Source organism: Triturus cristatus, chromosome 7 (assembly GCF_964204655.1).
Source record: "Triturus cristatus chromosome 7, aTriCri1.1, whole genome shotgun sequence".
Taxonomy (NCBI): Eukaryota; Metazoa; Chordata; class Amphibia; order Caudata; family Salamandridae; genus Triturus; species Triturus cristatus.
In genome coordinates, this window is record NC_140590.1 from 1,622,085,900 (window position 1) to 1,622,105,719 (window position 19,820).

The window sequence follows — 19,820 nt, forward strand, 5'->3', positions numbered from 1 at the left end:
GCATGCTCTCTAAATACTTAAGATACTTAGGATCATAACAACTCAAGTCCAGCACTATTCCTTTTCTGGAGTGGCAAATGCTTTTTGTAATGTCCTGCCTTGGGAATTAGTCTTCAAACATCCGCTTGTTGACCTTCAGACTTTATTGAAAAGCTCCTTTGTTTTGACTGTACCTAAACTCGTTATGATCTGCTATCCTCCCTATCCCTTACATTTTCTGTCATCCCACTTGTATTGTAACCAATAAATGTAAAACTCTCTCATACATTCACGTTTGTATTAGTACTGTATAAAATGGTTAAAATAAGTAGATGGGGAGAAACAGATTCAGTTATAGGGAGCTGAGTGATGTTAGAGTAGAGCCTGAATGCAGAAAATAGAATAGAGGCGAGGAATACAAGACAATGGATTGAAAACAGTGAGTGATTTCTCATATGGTATTCTCTTAAGGGCGCTAAGGTCTAGTTTGTTGTCCATAGAAGGAATGGCCATAACTTTTTTTATCCTAATTTTTACACTTTAGTTAGAATCATTTGACATCTGTTGGTGTGAAGATATTGACCAATGCTTTTCTCAGTACCAATTTGAGGATTCCCTGTGCATTCATGAAAAGTGGAAAATATTCTCCATGAGAGCCCTATAGTTAGTAGTATGGGAAGTCCTTTTTGCTTCATGTATCGCTACAGATATGAAGCTGTTTCCGTTAATTTATTTTGGTATGGAAACAGGAAAGAAATAAGTAATATGTTTATGCTACAGGTTTCAATAAATATACCATTATATATATACATATAGCTTTCCTTGTAAATTATATTTTATTCACAATAAAGAGGCTTATTCAACACATGTTTATGGTGCAAAGTTCTTTTTACGCTGTAGGATATGTTCTTGTAAAAAGATTTATATTGGTAGCACTTAAAGAACTTTAAAACTGAGACTACAGGAACACAGGCGTGCAATTTTGAATCATGATATTAGATCACCTCTGTACATGCATATCAAAGAATGTGATAGTTCTCAACTAGGTTTCAGATTTCATGGTATACAGAGGTTATCTCCTAGTAATAGAGGTGGGGACTGGAAATTACGAATCAGACAGGAAGAAGCTAAATGGATCAGTAAATGTAGAGCTGTGACAATGGGTTTAAATAATGATACTGAACTTCTTTATTTTTTGACGTAAATAATTGAATTCACAATGTTATCTGGAGCAAAGGGTGTAGAAACTTCAGTGATTGATGATGACTGGTTAGTGAGGATTGAGTCCAAATCTAGACAACCTGACCAGTATTCTGTACTTCTATTTAGACTAGGGAAATTTGATGATATGCCACTGCTGTACAGGACGCATATTTGAGTAGGAGAGATATGGAGGGTGTAGGAGAGTAGGGTCTGCTATCCTATGGTCACCCCAAATTTTTGCTTTTGCTTCACTGGTTTTATGGCTTAGTGTGGCTGTGGGCCTGCTAATCAGACCCACAGCCCTGCTGCTCTCTCTCTAAATTACTGCCAATGCACACTAGGTGCATTACCAATTGGAACTGGTTCACCTTATTGGACCCTGCAACAGTGTACCCCAGGTACCCAGGGCATAGGTGTATCCAAGGCCTACCAGGGGCTGCAGCATGTATTATGCCACCCCTGGCCTGGCCTCACTATTTGACACAACTGGCTGATCACTCAGCTGGGTTAACTTGGTGTAATCACCTCTTACTTAGATATAGTATATCTATATCTAACATATATGGATACATGGTAACCTATCAGCCACTCCTATGGCAGGCCTAAACAATCCTGGAGGCAGAGTGCTTGGTTTCATGTGAGATGGTGCTCTGGCATGAGCTGAGCCTGTCTGCAGCTTTCGGAACAATGTCCTTTAGCTGTTTCATGATATTGCCATACCATATACTCTTAAGTGCATTATGTACCTCGCGGTCAAATGCTAACTTTGGTTTGGCCTTATCAAAACATGTCGAGTAAGGTGTCATACGATTTGGAATACTACCCCCTCGCCAATTCTGGCGATGGGGGTAGCATTCCACCCTTCTAGAGGGACACGACATGTACCCAACCTGAAACCCGGGTAAAGTTAGACAGAGCCTCAGCATCACAAAATGGATGCTGCCACCACAGACACAAGTCTGCCCTCCTGCTGCTGGGAGTCCTTCCAGCTGGGGAGGTGTGGACAAAGGGTTTCCTGTCAGGGGAGGTGCTTGCACCACCCCAGACAGGATTTTGTGTAGTGGGTTAGGGAGGGCTGAATAGATTGAGGCATGCCTGGGGCACACAAGGTGTCCCTGTGCATATGCCAGTTCAAACCGGAGCTGGGGCTCTCCAGCCCCAGTCCTCGCGCGAAACTGGACAAAGGAAAGGGGGTGTAACCACCCCCCTTCCTGGTCCCACCCAGAGGAGGGACCTAGCCTGTAATCCGGCCCCTAGATTTGGAATAAGAGTAGGAGCTGTGTCCCAAGACTTCAGATCATCCTGAAATTCGACTTTAATAAGAAGAACTACTGGACTTCGACGTTCTGCTGCACAGAAGACTGAAGAGAATCTCCCTTGTGGCCAAGGAGTGACCACCCTGTGAATACAGGCACCATCCAGCAACTCAACGACTGCTTTGCCGCCGCCTCCCGCCGGAGACCGAGCCCAGAGGCCAACAAGACCCAGACTCCCAGACATCTCTGAGTCAGATCTACAGTCCCTGCAAAGAAGAGACCCGTGGAGGCACCGAGAGACGTGGGACCAGCCATCTTGAAACGTCCACGACAAGCTGACCGCGCAGCACCTGAGGCATCCTCAATGCTGTGCTTTGGGCCCTGAGAAGCTCCAACACCGAGCAGCATTTGCACCAAAGACCAGCCCTCCAGCATCCACGAGATCTGCGTGGGGCCCTTTTGCTTTTTGCCACTCGACGTGTCATCCCGGTTACTGGCCCGTTGGCTTGTGGCCATCTTGGCGATGAAATCTACGTACAACACCGCGGGTCTGGTTGCTCCAGACTGGCCCTTGCTCCTGTGAAAAGGAGCAGCTCCTCTGACCTTGCTGGCTAGAGCACCAAGCTTTCATCGACTCCTGCGTGGCTTGCATTAGCCAAGGCCTGTTTGCTCCAATCGAGAAGCCGACACCGCCATCAGCTAGAGCCTCCGTGGGACAGCTTGTGAGTGACTCCTGGACGTCGTCGACATCTTCACTTCCACGTGGCTGCGGAGACAAGGTTCCCTTCTTCACCTGTTGGCATCGGACATCGCCTGGTTCCTTCCTGGTTCCACGCCGGTCACTGGCTAGTGACTTTGAACACTGTCTCCTCTGCTTACATGTCGTCTACTCTTCAGATCCCTCCTTGGATCCACCCGAACTCTTCCTGCCTGGCCGCCTGCAGCATCTTCATCCTCAGGCTCCATAGACCTGCACGACGAAACCCGACGCACTTTGACCCCTATGCACCCGCTTCCTGTGGGTGAGGTAACGCTGGCACTCCGGTGCTCCTGGGTAGAGAAACATCTCTAGTGTCTAGGTTTCAAGTTGTTAGGTTCTCGTCCATCTGGAAGACTCCTTTTTCTTTAACTTTGTGACTTTTACGCACCCATTGAAATAAATAGGTGCACGCGTGTAACTTTTAACACTGCACACGCATCCTGTGGGCCTCCTGGTCACTAACTACAGTTAGCTCCTCGTCGTCCCAGCGATTCCCAAGGCCCTAGGCCTTCCTTCCTTTCTATTCGTGGTTCTTATACCACTATTTTAGTATATGGTTTAGCTGGCCACCTGGCCCATCCATAATTGTGCAACTTTTGTATATTTAAACACTGCCTTGTTTTAAACGAATGTGCTTCTGTGCTCATAAAGAGTATAGGGGATACTTTTAAGTAAATAAATACATATATATTTTGAATATATATCTGTGTGGTGTCCTTTCATTTGGTATTCAAGGAGGTTACATATGGTAAAACAGCTGGCTTCACATGCCCTCAAGAGTTTAGCCTGCAGACTACACTGTCCACGCTACCACTAGGATAGCTGGTCTATCAAGGTTGACTTCAACCACCACCATAAGGGTTGTTTGGCATGGTACAAGGTGATCACTAGAATTAGTGAGCAGCGTATACCAGGCCAACTTCTCACATTGGTGGGCAGCGGTTGGGATTTGAGCTTGCTGTGTTTTACCAATTGTAATCTTTGGAAATATCATTTGAAAGATCACACAGGTACCTTTAGGTACATATAAAAACAAGACTAGTATACATAAGTTCTACTGAACTTAGTTGTTGTAGAGCAAAGGGAGTAGCACACCCTGACTACAACTAACTAGAAAAGGTCCAGTAGGAAAACACCAGTGTAGGTAGATTGCAACACATCCACCTCACTAAGAGAATGGCTGGAGCAGCAGGAGCCACTGGGCTCCCAGTTGTTGAGTGACCCTCAAAAGGCACCATCCAAATATTCTATGTTAAACTATCAGGAGTTAAGACAGCTGTGTAACACCAGAGGTCTTAAGCAGGGTCAAAACCCTACTATAGCCCAATTCCTAGAGCTATTAGATTACTCTGATACTCTAAGTCCCCCTGACTCAGTCCCTACCGGGTCTGGAGATGGAGGTCACCCATCTGAAGATGATAATACTAATGCCCCTATCACTCCAGAGGGAGATGATGTAGATGAGGAGGAGGCAGATTCAGATGATAGAAATAGCCAGGTGCCAGTCAGGAGACTTAGCCAGGCTAACTTAAGCTTACATGGGACTGGAAATGGGATACCTCCCTACAGACCCCCAAGCAGGCTTAACCAGAGACAGAGGGATAGAAGATCCAGTTCGAGTGGGTCTGACCATTCCACTGGCTCTAAAGGCCGAAATGCCCCTGCTCAGAGGAGGATGACTTCCCCTCAGAGAAGAGAAGCCAAGATGAGAGAGGCTGAACTTAGGATTCAAAGGCAAGAACTAGAAGTTGCCTTAGCTAAGGAGAAACTTGCTAGAGCAAGACAGTCTAGAGAGAGTGGATTAGATTCCACTGGTGGCAGCAATATCCCTAAGGATAAAGACAGGTCCTATGATCATAGAAACTGGAGTAAGATTGTGCCCCCCTACAAAACTGGGGATGACATCCACAAGTGGATAACTGCCCTTGAGAGGGCCTGCAGAGTACAGCTGGTCCCTCAGGAGCAGTGGGCAGCAATCTAGTGGCTCTCCTTTGAAGGTAGAGGCAGAGAAGCTCCTCACAGTTAGTGATGAGGATGCTAGAAACTACCTGGTCCTGAAGAGTGTTCTGATTGATGGGTTAGGCTTAACCACTGAACAGTACAGGTTAATGTTCAGAGACACCCAGAAGACACAGACTCGGGACTGGTCTGAATTTGTTGAGTGTGCCACTAAGGCTCTGGAGGCTGGTTGCTGGGAAGTAAGGTTGCAGATTACACAGGGTTGTATAATCTAATTATGAGAGAGCAAATCTTAAATAATTGTCAAAACCAGCAGTTGCATCAACACCTGATTGACTCAGATCTGACCTCTCCCCAAGAATTGGGAAAGAAGGCAGACAAATGGGTTAGAACCAGGGTTAAGCAAAAGAACCAGAACCAGGGTGGTGACCAGAAGAAGGCAGACCAAAAGGGTGGGGAACAGAAACCCAAAGACCAGAAGTCTTCACCAGGCCCCCAACAGAATAATGAGGATGGGTCCCAAACTTCCAAGAAGAAGAAGAAAGAAGGTCAGAAAAAGCCATGGTGTAATGTCTGTAAAAACACCTCTCACTGGACCAGTGATTGTAAGAAAACTGGAGCCCCCAACACTGCAGCCCCTAAGGCACCTGCACCCCCTAGTACAGTTGGCAGTGTTGGTCCTCAGGCTAAGGGAGTAGTGGGGTTAACCTTGGGTACTGAAGGAGATTCTGGCCTAGTCAGAACTCCTACACAGGCTGTTCTAATTTGTGAGGTGGACATGTATTTGTCCACTACTGTGAGTCCTAGTAATCTAGGCAAGTACAGACAGACACCTCTAATAAACAATAAAGTGGCTCAAGCATACAGGGACACTTGTGCCAGTGTCACCATGGTGACACCTTGCTTTGTGGACCCTGGATAGATAATACTAGGTGATAATTACCTACTGACCAACGCCAGCAATGTCTCTACTACACATAGTGTGGCAATTGTTAATTTCTCCTGGGGAGGGGTAACTGGCCTCAAAAAGGTTGTGGTAAGTGCAGACCTCCCAGTTGAATGTCTGTTGGGCAATAACCTAGAATCCTCTCTATGGTCAGAAGTGGAGTACAGGACTCATGCAGAGATGTTAGGGATTTCATCACATGTCCTTGCTGTGACCAGGTCACAGGCCAAAAAGTGCCTCACTGAACCTCAGGTCTTGGAGCCTGGAACAATGGACCAAGCACCTACCAAGAAGAAGAACAGAAGGGTCAAGGCTGTGCCTTCCCTCCTGCCTGAAAGTGAAGATCAGTCTTCTCAGGAAACTGATTTTGAGACCCCTGAAGGAACTGCCCCTGAAGAGCTTGAAACTGACCAGGTTGAGTTTCTGGGGGCAGGGGGACCTTCTAGGGCTGACTTAAGGCAGGCTCAGTTAGACTGTCCTTCCCTTGAACCCCTCAGACAGCAGGCTGCTGCTGAGGCTGCTGGGAATGCTCAAGGTACCCATAAAGTATATTGGGATGATGGGCTCCTTTATTCAGAGGCTAGAGACCCAAAACCTGGTGCAACCAGGAGGTTGGTTATACCTCTGCAATTTAGGGGCTTCCTTCTTACCTTGGCCCATGATATTCCTCTAGCAGGACACTAAGGCCAGAACAAGACTTGGGACAGGCTTGTCCCTCACTTTCACTGGCCTCACATGAATGAAGATACCAAGGAGTTTTGTCGCTCCTGTGTAACCTGCCAAGCCAGTGGCAAATCAGGTGGCACAACAAAGGCCCCCCTTATACCACTACCTGTGGTAAGAGTGGGGATTGATATTGTGGGTCCCATGGATCCCCCCACTGCATCTGGGCACAGATTTATACTGGTGGTAGTGGATCATGCCACCAGGTATCCAGAGGCAATTCCTCTTAGGACTACAACAGCTCCTGTTTTGGCCAGGGCCTTACTTGGAGTTTTCTCCAGGGTGGGGTTTCCTAAGGAGGTAGTATCTGACAGAGGTGCCAACTTCATGTCAGGATACTTGACAGCTATGTGGAAGGAATGTGGTGTCAACTACAAGTTCACCACTCCTTACCATCCACAATGCAATGGGCTTGTTGAGAGGTTCAACAAGACCCTAAAGGGTATGATCAAAGGATTACCTGAAAAGCTCAGGCAAAGATGGGACATCCTTCTACCCTGCCTTCTGTTTGCTTACTGAGAGGTCCCACAAAAAGGAGTTGGTTACAGCCCCTTTGAATTGTTATTTGGGCACCCTGTAAGAGGACCCCTATGTCTGGTGAGGGAAGGATGGGAGTTACCTCTCAAAAGGCCTAAGCAAGACATAGTGGACTATGTACTTGGTCTCCGCTCCTGGATGGCTGAGTACATGGAGAAGGCATCTAAAAACCTGGAGGCAAGCCAAGAATTACAGAAAGCTTGGCATGACCAAAAGGCTGTCTTGGTTGAGTTTCAGCCAGGACAGAAGGTATGGGTGTTGGAGCCAGTGGCCCCAGCAGCACTCCAAGACAAATGGTCTGGACCCCATACAATTGTTGAAAAGAAGGGAGAGGTTACCTACTTGGTGGACCTTGGAACTCCCAGGAGCCCCCACAGGGTGCTCCATGTCAACAGACTCAAGGCATATGTTGACAGGGCAGACATGGGCTTGCTCATGGCTACAGATGAGGGACAGGAGGAAGAGAGTGACCCTCTCCCAGACCTGTTGTCTCAGAACCCTGAAGATGGCTCAGTTGATGGTGTGGCCTTAGGTGGCAGCCTCACTGAACATCAGCAAAATGACTGCAGACAAGTTTTGCAGTCATATAGACATATGTTCTCCTTGACACCCAGTCAGACTAACTGGTGTACCCATGTGGTGGACACTGGTGACAGTCTTCCTGTGAAAAGCAAGATTTACAGGCAACCTGACCATGTCAGGGACTGTATAAAGACTGAGGTGCAGAAAATGCTGGAGTTAGGTGTCATTGAGCCTTCAGAGAGCCCCTGGGCTAGCCCAGTGGTTCTGGTCCCCAAACCTCACACACAAGATGGAAAGAGAGAAATGAGGTACTGTGTGGATTACGGAGGACTCAATGCTGTCACCAGGACAGATGCACACCCAATTCCAAGGGCAGATGAGATCATAGATAGACTGGCTTCTGCCAAGTTTTTGAGCACATTTGATTTGACAGCTGGCTATTGGCAAATCAGGTTAGCTTAGGAGTCTAAGGCCAAAACAGCATTCTCCACCCCAGGAGGTCATTACCAATTTGTGGTGATGCCCTTTGGTCTGAAGAATGCACCTGCCACTTTTCAAAGGTTGGTGAACCAAGTCCTTACTGGTTTGGATGACTTCTGTGCAGCATATCTAGATGATATTGCTGTCTTTAGCTCCACCTGGGAGGATCACCTGATCCACCTGACAAAAGTACTAGAGGCCCTGCAAAAGGCAGGCCTCACTATCAAGGCTACTAAGTGCCAGATAGGGCAGAGTAAAGTTGTATACTTGGGCCACCTTGTAGGTGGAGGCCAGGTTCAACCACTGGAGAGTAAGATCCAGACCATAAAGGACTGGTCCCCTCCAACTACCCAGACTCAGGTCAGAGCTTTCTTGGGCCTGACTGGGTACTACAGGAAGTTTGTTAAGAACTATGGGTCCATAGTGACTCCTCTTAATGATCTGACATCCAAGAAGATGCCCAAAAAGGTTCAGTGGACAGTAAACTGTCAAAAGGCATTTGATGACCTGAAGAAGGCCATGTGCTCTGCACCTATCCTGAAGAGTCCTGACTACTCCAAAGAGTTTATTGTCCAAACAGATGCTTCTGAGTTGGGGGTGGGAGCTGTGCTTTCACAACTTAATGTAGATGGTTAAGACCAGCCCATTGCTTTTATTAGCAGAAGGCTGACCCCCAGAGAGAAACGTTGGTCAGCTATTGAGAGGGAGGCCTTTGCTGTGGTGTGTGTGGGCCCTGAAGAAGTTGAGACCATACTTGTTTGGAACTCACTTCAAGATTCAGACCGACCATAAGCCCCTCTTATGGCTAAATCAGATGAAGGGTGAAAACCCCAAACTACTCAGGTGGTCCATTTCCCTACAGGGGATGGACTTTACAGTGGAGCACCGCCCAGGGACTGACCATGGTAATGCAGATGGTCTCTCCCTGTACTTCCACTTAGAACATGAAGACACAACTGGTCAAGGTTAGTTTAATGTCCCTGCGTTTGGGGGGGGGGGGGGGGTTGTGTAGGAGAGTAGGGTCTGCTATCCTATGGTCACCCCAAATTTTTGCTTTTTCTTCACTGGTTTTATGACTTAGTGTGGCTGTGGGCCTGCTAATCAGACCCACAGCCCTGCTGCTCTCTCCCTAAATTACTGCCAATGCACACTAGGTGCATTACCAATTGGAACTGGTTCACCTTATTGGACCCTGTAACAGTGTACCCCAGGTACCCAGGGCATAGGTGTATCCAAGGCCTACCAGGGGCTGCAGCATGTATTATGCCACCCCTGGCCTGGCCTCACTATTTGACACAACTGGCTGATCACTCAGCTGGGGTATGTTGGTGTAATCACCTCTTACTTGGATATAGTATATCTATATCCAACATATATGGACACATGGTAACCTATCAGCCACTCCTATGGCAGGCCTTAACAATCCTGGAGGTAGAGTGCTTGGTTTCATGTGAGATGGTGCTCTGGCATGAGCTGAGCCTGTCTGCAGCTTTCGGAACAACGTCCTTTAGCTGTTTCATGATATTGCCATACCATATACTCTTAAGTGCATTATGTACCTCGCGGTCAAATGCTAACTTTGGTTTGGCTTTATCAAAACATGTCGAGTAAGGTGTCATACGATTTGGAATACTACCCCCTCGCCAAATCTGGCGACGGAGGTAGCATTCCACCCTTCTAGAGGGACACGACATGTACCCAACCTGAAACCCGGGTAAAGTTAGACAGAGCCTCAGCATCACAAAATGGATGCTGCCACCACAGACACAAGTCTGCCCTCCTGCTGCTGGGAGTCCTTCCAGCTGGGGTTGGTGTGAACAAAGGGTTTCCTGTCAGGGGAGGTGCTTGCACCACCCCAGACAGGATTTTGTGTAGTGGGTTAGGGAGGGCTGAATAGATTGAGACATGCCTGGGGCACACAAGGTGTCCCTGTGCATATGCCAGTTCAAACCGGAGCTGGGGCTATCCAGCCCCAGTCCTGGCGCGAAACTGGACAAAGGAAAGGGGGTGTAACCACCCCCCTTCCTGGTCCCACCCAGAGGAGGGACCTAGCAGGTAATCCGGCCCCTAGATTTGGAATAAGATTAGGAGCTGTGTCCCAAGACTTCAGATCATCCTGAAACTCTCGACTTTAATAAGAAGAACTACTGGACTTTGACGTTCTGCTGCATAGAAGACTGAAGAGAATCTCCCTTGTGGCCAAGGAGTGACCACCCTGTGAATACAGGCACCATCCAGCAACTCAACAACTGCTTTGCCGCCGCCTCCCGCCGGAGACCGAGCCCAGAGCCCGACAAGACCCAGACTCCCAGACATCTCTGAGCCAGATCCACAGTCCCTGCAAAGAAGAGACCCGTGGAGGCACCGAGAGAAGTGGGACCGGCCATCTTGAAACGTCCACGACAAGCTGACCGCGCAGCACCTGAGGCACCCTCAACGCTGTGCTTTGGGCCCTGAGAAGCCCCAACACTGAGCAGCATTTGCACCAAAGACCAGCCCTCCACCCAAGCACCGCTGTGAGGCGATAGTTGTGTTCCATTGCTTAACTATCCATCTATGCCGCCCGGCCCCCGGGATGTGGGCTGAATGGCTGTGTGCGTTGCTAAACCGAAGAATATAACCGGAGATTGTAGGGGGTGCCGGTTGCCCCGATGGTTATGTTGCTGAAAATGTTGCAATAAAAAACATGTTTTAAAAAAAAAAAAAACAAAGACCAGCCCTCCAGCATCCACGACATGTGCGTGGGGCCCTTTTGCTTTTTGCCACTCGACGCGTCATCCCGGTTACTGGCCCGTTGGCTAGTGGCCATCGTGGCGACGAAATTTACGAACAACACCGCTGGTCTGGTTGCTCCAGACTGGCCCTTGCTCCTGTGATAAGGAGCAGCCCCTCTGACCTTGCTGGTTAGAGCACCAAGCTTTCATCGACTCCTCCTTGCATTAGCCAAGGCCTGTTTGCTCCAATCGAGAAGCCGACACCGCCATCAGCTAGAGCCTCCGTGGGACAGATCGTGAGTGACTCCTGGACGTCGTCGACATCTTCACATCCACGTGGCTGCGGAGACAAGCTTCCCTTCTTCACCTGTTGGAATCGGTCATCGCCTGGTTCCTTCCTGGTTCCACGCCGGTCACTGGCTAGTGACTTTGAACACTGTCCCCTCTGCTTACAGGTAGTCTACTCTTCAGATCCCTCCTTGGATCCACCTGAACTCTTCCTGCCTGGCCGCCTGCAGCATCTTCATCCTCAGGCTCCATAGACCTGCACGACGAAACCCGACGCACTTTGACACCTATGCACCCGCTTGCTGTGGGTGAGGTAACGCGGGCACTCCGGTGCTCCTGGGTAGAGAAACATCTCTAGTGTCTAGGTTTCAAGTTGTTAGGTTCTGGTCCATCCGGAAGACTCTTTTTTCTTTAACTTTGTGACTTTTACGCACCCATTGAAATCAATAGGTGCACACGTGTAACTTTTAACACTGCACACGCATCCTGTGGGCCTCCTGGTCACTAACTACAGTTAGCTCCTCTCCGTCCCAGCGATTCCCAAGGCCCTAGGCCTTCCTTCCTTTCTATTCGTGGTTCTTATACCACTATTTTAGTATATGGTTTAGCTGGCCACCTGGCCCATCCATAATTGTGCAACTTGTGTATATTTTAACACTGCCTTGTTTTAAACGAATGTGCTTCTGTGCTCATAAAGAGTATAGGGGATCCTTTTAAGTAAATAAATACATATATATTTTGAATATATATCTGTGTGGTGTCCTTTCATTTGGTATTCAAGGAGGTTACATATGGTAAAACATGCCCTCAAGAGTTTAGCCTGCAGACTGCACTGTCCACGCTACCACTAGGATAGCTGGTCTATCAAGGTTGACTTCAACCACCACCATAAGGGTTGTTTGGCATGGTACAAGGTGATCACTAGAATTAGTGAGCAGCATATACCAGGCCAACTTCTCACAGAGGGGTAGCGAGTAGACTGGTTAGAAGTTGATGGCGAATGAAAGGGAATGGACGGTTACGAACGCCTATAATACTGTGAAAGTGGATAAGGAGTTGAATTATGAATTTTAGATGATGGTAACGGATTAATGAGGCGAGAGGCTGTTGAGAGTCTTTGAATTAATCATGATTTTTATAGAGGAACTTCACACTAATATGGGTTGATTTCATTAGTAGAATAAACCCCCCCTGGTAATAATATAGAACAGAAAGCGAGTACGACGTTGGTAGTAATGGTATTGAAATGGAATAGTGTTAGAATGAGCGGCACAAGGGATAACAGGTAGAAATTGGAGTGGGAGACATGCTATTGCTTGGGGAATGATACCCATGATTGGGTTGTAAGAATGGAATTGGGAGTATGAAGAATGGATATTTAAAGGTGGCATAATTGACAAATATAGGTATTTGATAACATAACTGGGTATTTACTTACTGGAACGGACATGAATCAGAGACATGACCGGGCGGTTGATACACGATATACGTTATTTGATAACATAACTGGGTATTTACTCACTGGAAAGGACACGAATCAGAGACATGACCGGGTGGTTGATATAAGATTTAGCAATGTATTGTAGCACTCGGCCTGCCGTGGTCAATAGAGTGGGGCGGACGATGTTGTAAAATAGACCGAGATTTGAAATGGTGTATTGTGATTGGCCGGGGGTAACAGGAAAATGAAGAGGAGCAGAAACATCACTGGGTGGTTGATGCACGATTCAGTAGCGTACTGTAGTGATTGGTTACTCTGACTGCCTTGATTGTAAGAGTAGGGCGGATGATGTTGTGAAATAGACCGTGGCTTGTAATGGCGCATTGTGATTGGCCTTAGTGAACAGGAGAATGAAGGAGAATGAAGCAGATTGGATGATAGCTAGAACAAGAAAGACCAGGCTTTGGAACAGGCAGTGAAAGCCACTGATTAGGAAAAACGGAAGAATCATGGTAAAACGAGGATTAAGAACACAGTGGGAATTATTTCAAGTATTGGGACCATGAACACCAAAGTAATGGGGTCAGTAACAGGTGATCGCCTTGGAATTGTAATGAAAGGCAATGAGGCCTACGCGCCGGGCGATGTAGCGGACCAGAGAGGGAACTTGATTATTAAAACAACGGTTTTGAAATGGTGTATTTCAAAACCATTTCAAAACCATTGGTCGGGTAAACGGCGGACCAGAGAGAGAACAGGGGGACCAATTAGAAACAATGCTCAGTGATTGGCTGCCCTGCCTTTTATAACCAGAAGAGCAGGAGGGTTGAATTTATGAAGCAGGAATTACAGACAGACCGCGGTGAGAGATGCTCCGGGCAGTGAAAACGCTTGAACGCATACAGGTACTGGGTCAGAGAGTCCAGAAAGAAGGTTTTTAATAATTAGGGAATGGATTGAACTGGTGGAGAATGTGTTTTCTCCTTTGTCTTTAATGTAGGAAAAAAAATGTGTGGTGGTCATAGTTGATCTTCACGGACAGCATAAGATATAACACGCCCTGGAAGAGCTCACCAATATTATTGGATAACAAGGTGAGAAGAGTTAAATGTGTGTTGGGGCTGGAGGTTTTGAATTGGAGACATAGGCCTAATACGATGATAGAATAAAAGTTGGTTAATATGATTTTTTTATGGTAGGTGGGTGACTGGGTTGAGACTATGAAAGAAAGATAAAATTGCTTGAGTTGAATTATATTGAGGAAGGATTATGGAATAAGGACATAGGAGAGAGTAATGATACAATAGACCACATAAAAGAGTACTGGGCAATTAAATGGTTTGCACTGGAATATATGAGATGAATATTATCAATGTGGAGCCTTTTAAATTATGATGTGTATTATGCTGAAGACGTAGGAGGTGTTTGTTAAAAACGAGGATGATCTGTTTAAACATCCTCATAAACCATGGAGACTGTTAAATAGGCAGGAAATGATCCACAAAGAATGGAGGGTGCGAATATATTTGCAGGAGGGATTAGATTCTGATTGAATATTCTTGTGTATTTCACAGCCCTGATGATGTCCCAGGAGGGGACGAAACGCGTTGGCTGTTGAGAGTTTTTGAAATAAGGAATTTAAGTATTATCCTTGATATAATGGAGCATAAAAGGATGGAATAAACGTTTGATGGATCAAAAGGAACTTTATTGATAAAAAACTCAAAAAAACAGACTTTTACATGGAACAAGGATAAAGCACCACAAACATATAATTTTTCTTTTTGGATACTGACATTGAACAAGGATAAAGGACCAACTGGAGGCATATAATAAAGAGGACATTTACATGGAATTAATTGGATTTTCTCCATGTTGGAAAAAATATGATAATCAAGAATAAATGATGTTTATGTTTGAATCAAAAAATTTGTGTTTGGAAATGTTGGATTGAATTAGAGTGCTCCTTGTATGTGTGAATTGATTTCAATTTGGGTATCGTTGAACGATGACCATTTTAAAGTGTGCACTAACAGTTTCGAATGTTATTGAAATTATTTAAAAACAATACAGTTACTCCCTGTGCGCACAAGTGTGGGACCCTCATCGTTGTGGCATTTGTTGATTACTTATTCAACTCATGTTTATGGTGCAAAGTTCTTTTTACGCTGTAGGATTTTTTTTGCATCAACCTTTTCTTTTTTACCTGACAGGATGCCATGGAGTGTGAACAGGACAACGAGGAAAGAAGGTGGAACAAAAGAACAAGTCAAATATTAAGCATGTTACGTGTAAGAAATCTGTTGCATTTACTCTGAAAATGTTTATGTAATTTTATTGGAGCAGATAAGGTATGAGGCCTGATGCCTTTATGGCACTGGGAATGCTGCATATTCTACATTTGTCATAAACTCTTAAAATGATAACACAACTTTTGAGCTTATCTAGATGCTATTGATGCTGCTTTACAGGTTGAGCTATGGGGTTTTTAATTTATCTGAGAATGGTTACATTGGCAGTAAATATGGACTTGCTTTTCTCTGTCACCTTAATCATAATCCTACACAAAGGATCTCTGTTACGAAAATGTCATCACAATCATGAACCTTTTGAATGACTACTGCAGTTTGGAAGGTTTGGAAGGTTATTCACAATATATAGCACGATTTCCTCTTCCCTGCAGAATCCCTTTATTACAGATGTATCACCAGGCATCTAACTGTATACAACAGGTTTTTTAGCAGTCCACCCAGTCAGTTCTAGGTGGTGCCTGAGCAGCTTCAGCCATGAAATCAACAACACCAATGCCAGAACTGATGCATTAACCACCTAAAGGTACCTCCTGTATCAGAATGGACTGAAACCTGCTACAGTGAGATGACCGTGGTACTAGTATCCCACGTATCATTCCATGAGGACCTTTACACGGCTGCAAGTGATTAACAATACACATCTGTCATGATGTACCCAAACATATATCCGTTATTACTCCAGTATTGGATTTTTAATCAATCAATCAGGGAATTGTCAAGCGCGCTACTCACCCGTGAGGGTCCCAAGGTTCGTGGGTGTAGGGGTAAGCAGCTCGGATCAGTCGAAGAGCCAGGTCTTGAGGGTCTTCCTGGAGATGTTCAGAGAGGGGGCGTGCCTGTTGATCAGGAGCATGTTCCAGGTCTTTGCCACAATGTAGGAGAAGGGTCTTCCACCTGTTCTGGATCTGCAGATGCGAGGGGTTTGGGCGAGGTCGGCTGATCGGAGGATTCTCTTGGGTACGTGGAAGGAGATTCTCTCATTGCGGTATTGGGGCCCAGTGTTGTGGAGGCATTTGTAGGCGTGAGTGAGTAGTTCGAAGGTTACTCTCTTCTCGACAGAGAGCCAATGGAGGTCTTGCAGGTGTTGGGTGATGTGTTCATGTTGAGGGATGCCGAGGATGAGTCTGGCTGCTGTGCTCTGTATGGTCTGGAGTTTGCGGAGCAGAGACTTGTTGATCCTAGCGTAGAGGGTGTTTCCGTAGTCAAGTCTGCTAGTTATGAGTGCATGGGTGACGATCTTTCTGGATTAGGGGGGACCCATTTGAAGGTCTTGCAAAGGGTGTTGAAGCAGGTGTTGAAGCAGGTGGAGGCGACGCCATTGATCTGTTGAGTCATGGAGAGGGAGGAGTCTAGTACGATGCCGAGGTTCTAGGTGTGGTCTGTGGGGGTGGGGGACTTCCAAGGGCGGTGGGCCACCAGGTATTGTCCCATGCAGTGGTAGAGGGTCTGAGGAAAAGGACCTCTGTCTTCTCCGAGCTGAGCTTCAGGCAGCTGCTGCTCATCCAGGATGCACCGTCCTTCATTCCTTCCTGGAAGCTGATTCTGGTGGTGACGGGATCCTTGGTGAGGGAGAGGATGCGCTGGGTGTTGTCAGCGTAGGCGACTATGTTGAGTCTGTGCTTTCTGACAATAGCGGAGAGATGTTAAAAAGCGTTGGGCTGAGCGAGGATCCTTGGGGAACTCCGCAGTTGATCTCTGTGGGTGTGGAGAGGAAGGGTGGCAGTCTGATTCTTCGGGTTCTGCCGGTGAGGAAGGAGCAGAGCCGTATGTCGGTGGCGTGGTGTCTGGTGGCGAGTGTGCGGTGGGAGACGGTGTCGAAGACTGCAGAGGGATGGAGTAGGATCAGGGCCGCTGGGTGGCCTTGGTCAAGGAGGGTGTGGATGTAATCTGTGGCAGCGAGTAGGGCGGTCTCGGTGTTGTGGTTTCTGCGAACTCCGGATTGGTAGAGGTGGCGGATGGAGTTCTCTTCGATGAACTTGGTTAGTTGGGCGTTGACGGTCTTCTCAGTGACTTTGGCCGTGAAGGGGAGGAGGGAGATGGGTCGGTAGTTCTTGATCTGAAGGGTCTGCCGAGGGCTTCTTGAGCAGGGGCTTGACTTCTGCTAGTTTCCACTCATCGGGGAAGGTGCCGGTTTTGAATGTGGCTTTGATGGTGCGTCGTAGCTCCGGTGCGATGACGCCTGTGGCTCTGTGGAAGATGAGCGGAGGGCAGGGGTCCGTGGTGCTCCTTAGTGGATGCCTTTCATGGTCAATTCAGTGTCTTCGGTGGTGGCTGGGGTCCAGGCAGAGATGGTGGGTTAGTTGCCATTGACGGAGTGGGGAGTGGTTTCGGAGGTTGGTGTCTGTTCGTTGAAGTTGTCGTAGAGTGCCTTAATTTTCAGGTGGAAATAGTAGCCAAACTTGTCTGCAGAGGTCTTGGGAGGGGGTGACGTCCGTGGCCACGCTGGGGGGGGTTTGGTGAATTCTTGAATGATGCTGAAGAGTTCCTTCGAGTTTCTGGAGTTGGCGATGATCTTGTGCTGGATGAAGGATCGTTTGGTTGATCTGATGAGTTGGTGGTATTCTGTCATGGTGTTGTATGTGGTGAGGTTTTGCTGTTTTGCTAATTCTTCTCAAGACGTCTGCAGGTGCGTCTGGATTCTTGGAGATCGGCGGTGAACCAGGTAGCCTTTCTGGGGCGCTGTCTTTTGGTGTTGCGAAGGAGTGCGAGTTCGTCCACGTAGTTGGTATTCCATTTGTGTAGTTCTTTGGCTGCGAGGTTGGCGTTGGTCGAGGGTGGAGTTGAGGTACTCCTCAGTGACTTCACCAGTTCCTTCTTGGTGGGCGGGGTGCAGGTTTGGGGGCAGAGGGGTTTGTTGACGTGCAAGTGTACGCAGTGGTGATCCGTCCAGATGGGTTGCGTGGTTTGGCTGAAGTGTATGTTGTATCCTCCTGCGAAGATGGGCTCGAGGGTGTGTCCTGCCTTGTTGGTGGTTACAATCTGATTCAGTCCGATAGATTCACATACTTGAATCATTCCCCATCATCAAGATGGGAGTACCACGGTATCCTTAGAAAGCAGTGTGATAATAAAGAAAGACTATAAAGGCCCTGTGTCCCTCAGTTTAGTAACCTATCCTAGTCATTTTTTTTTAAAAGAGTCCAGACTTAGGTTCTCATCCAGGGGATACTCATCAATAGTCATAATCTATGAATAATCCCCGCCCACGTGCGGGATCCCTGAGCTTATAGAAAAGTTCGAGGCATGTGGGCTGCTGAATTCATATCTGTGCATAGATCACCGCCTAGTGTTGGGTCCGGATGTTTGCACGTTGTTGTCCTGAAAGAGTCTTCGAAGTATCACGAGATAGGTGACTCCTCCCCTGGACCACAGTGCGCATGGGCATCCTCTCCATCCTTAGATTGTTTTTTTCCGCCATTGGGTTCGGATGTGATTATCTTAGCTCAAGTTAGGAAAATTTAGTTTAAGGCCAAAAGGCCTTTAGTTTTCGTCGGTACTGTTCCTGTTCCGTATCGACTGCTTTCTTAATTAATTTAGAAACTTCTTCCAGCCTTTCGGATCCGTTTGGTCCGAACATCGACCTTACATCGACGATGGAATCGAGGACCCCATTCAAACGGTGTCCTGTATGCCACGCCAAATACCCACACATCGACGTCCACCCGGTATGCAACAAATGTCTCTCACCGGATCACGACGAATCGAAATGTATGGCCTGTGCCCGATTCCGATCGAAGAAGACTCTCCGGAATCGACGGGCAGCGAGATTAGAAGCGCAGCAATCGGCGCCTGCCCCGGCCAACATCTTCAGCACCGAGGACGAGGATGTTGAGAGCGTGGAAGAAGTAAACTCCAGCCCCGCTTCCGAACACGATTCCCGATCGGAAGACGCCGATGAAGTGCTTTTTCACAGGGAAGAAGCCGTCGACGAGGTAGGAGACTACGATGAGGCCTTTGGGGCCGAAGAAGATAGGTCTATCGAAGAGCCAGGCCGACCCGTCGATACGGAGGCCGTCAAAGTGCGTCATTCTAAGGACTGGCTTACGGACTTAATGTACTGCAGAGATACCCTGAGGACTTATGAAGAAGAACTCCCTGCCGGGTCAAGACCCAGAGACTACTGGGCGTACCTAACCCAATATTTGCAAAATGCATCAACAGAATCAATAAGCGATTAGCACCTAAGTGGAAGGGTGGTGGGTATAGGAGACCTCTGATTAGGAAACGAACAGACAAACTTGGATGAAGGATGCTGTTGTGCTGTGACCGCAATGTTATGGTTGTTTTTTGCTTGTACACAATTACAAATGCCAATAAAAAAATAAAAAAAAAATATATACATAGAAATAATATTTTTTTAAAAGTGATGGCAATAAAAATAATATAGAAAATATTTAAAAAAAAAAAAAGAAAAAGTGCGTCATTCTACGGCTCAGGTCAAGGGATCGCCTCCGGGCCTTACCCGAGATCAATCCCAAAGTTCTTCGGCCCCGCCTTCGGGCCCGGCCTCGAACATCCAAAACGAGCCATTATTACCAAAGACGACTGGATTCCCTTCAACAAAACCGAAACCAATCGTCGCACCAGTTCCACCGAAACCAAAAGTGAAACTGGCCGTGAAAGGCTCGAAGCCCTCGAAGACCTCCGCTCCTTCGACGCCAACACAACACAGGCTCCGAACGCACTAAGAGGGATTTCGG

At 47.2% G+C, this 19,820-nt stretch overlaps 1 protein-coding gene across 1 annotated transcript in view; it reads left to right on the forward strand.

The window, feature by feature from the left end:
- Positions 1 to 19,820, forward strand: part of RAD21L1 (RAD21 cohesin complex component like 1) — a 1,288,752-nt gene that overhangs the window by 1,179,442 nt on the left and 89,490 nt on the right. The window contains exon 13 of the mRNA XM_085619570.1: positions 15,022 to 15,099. Coding sequence (XP_085475696.1) covers positions 15,022 to 15,099 — 78 coding nt within the window. The remainder of the gene's footprint in view (positions 1 to 15,021; positions 15,100 to 19,820) is intronic.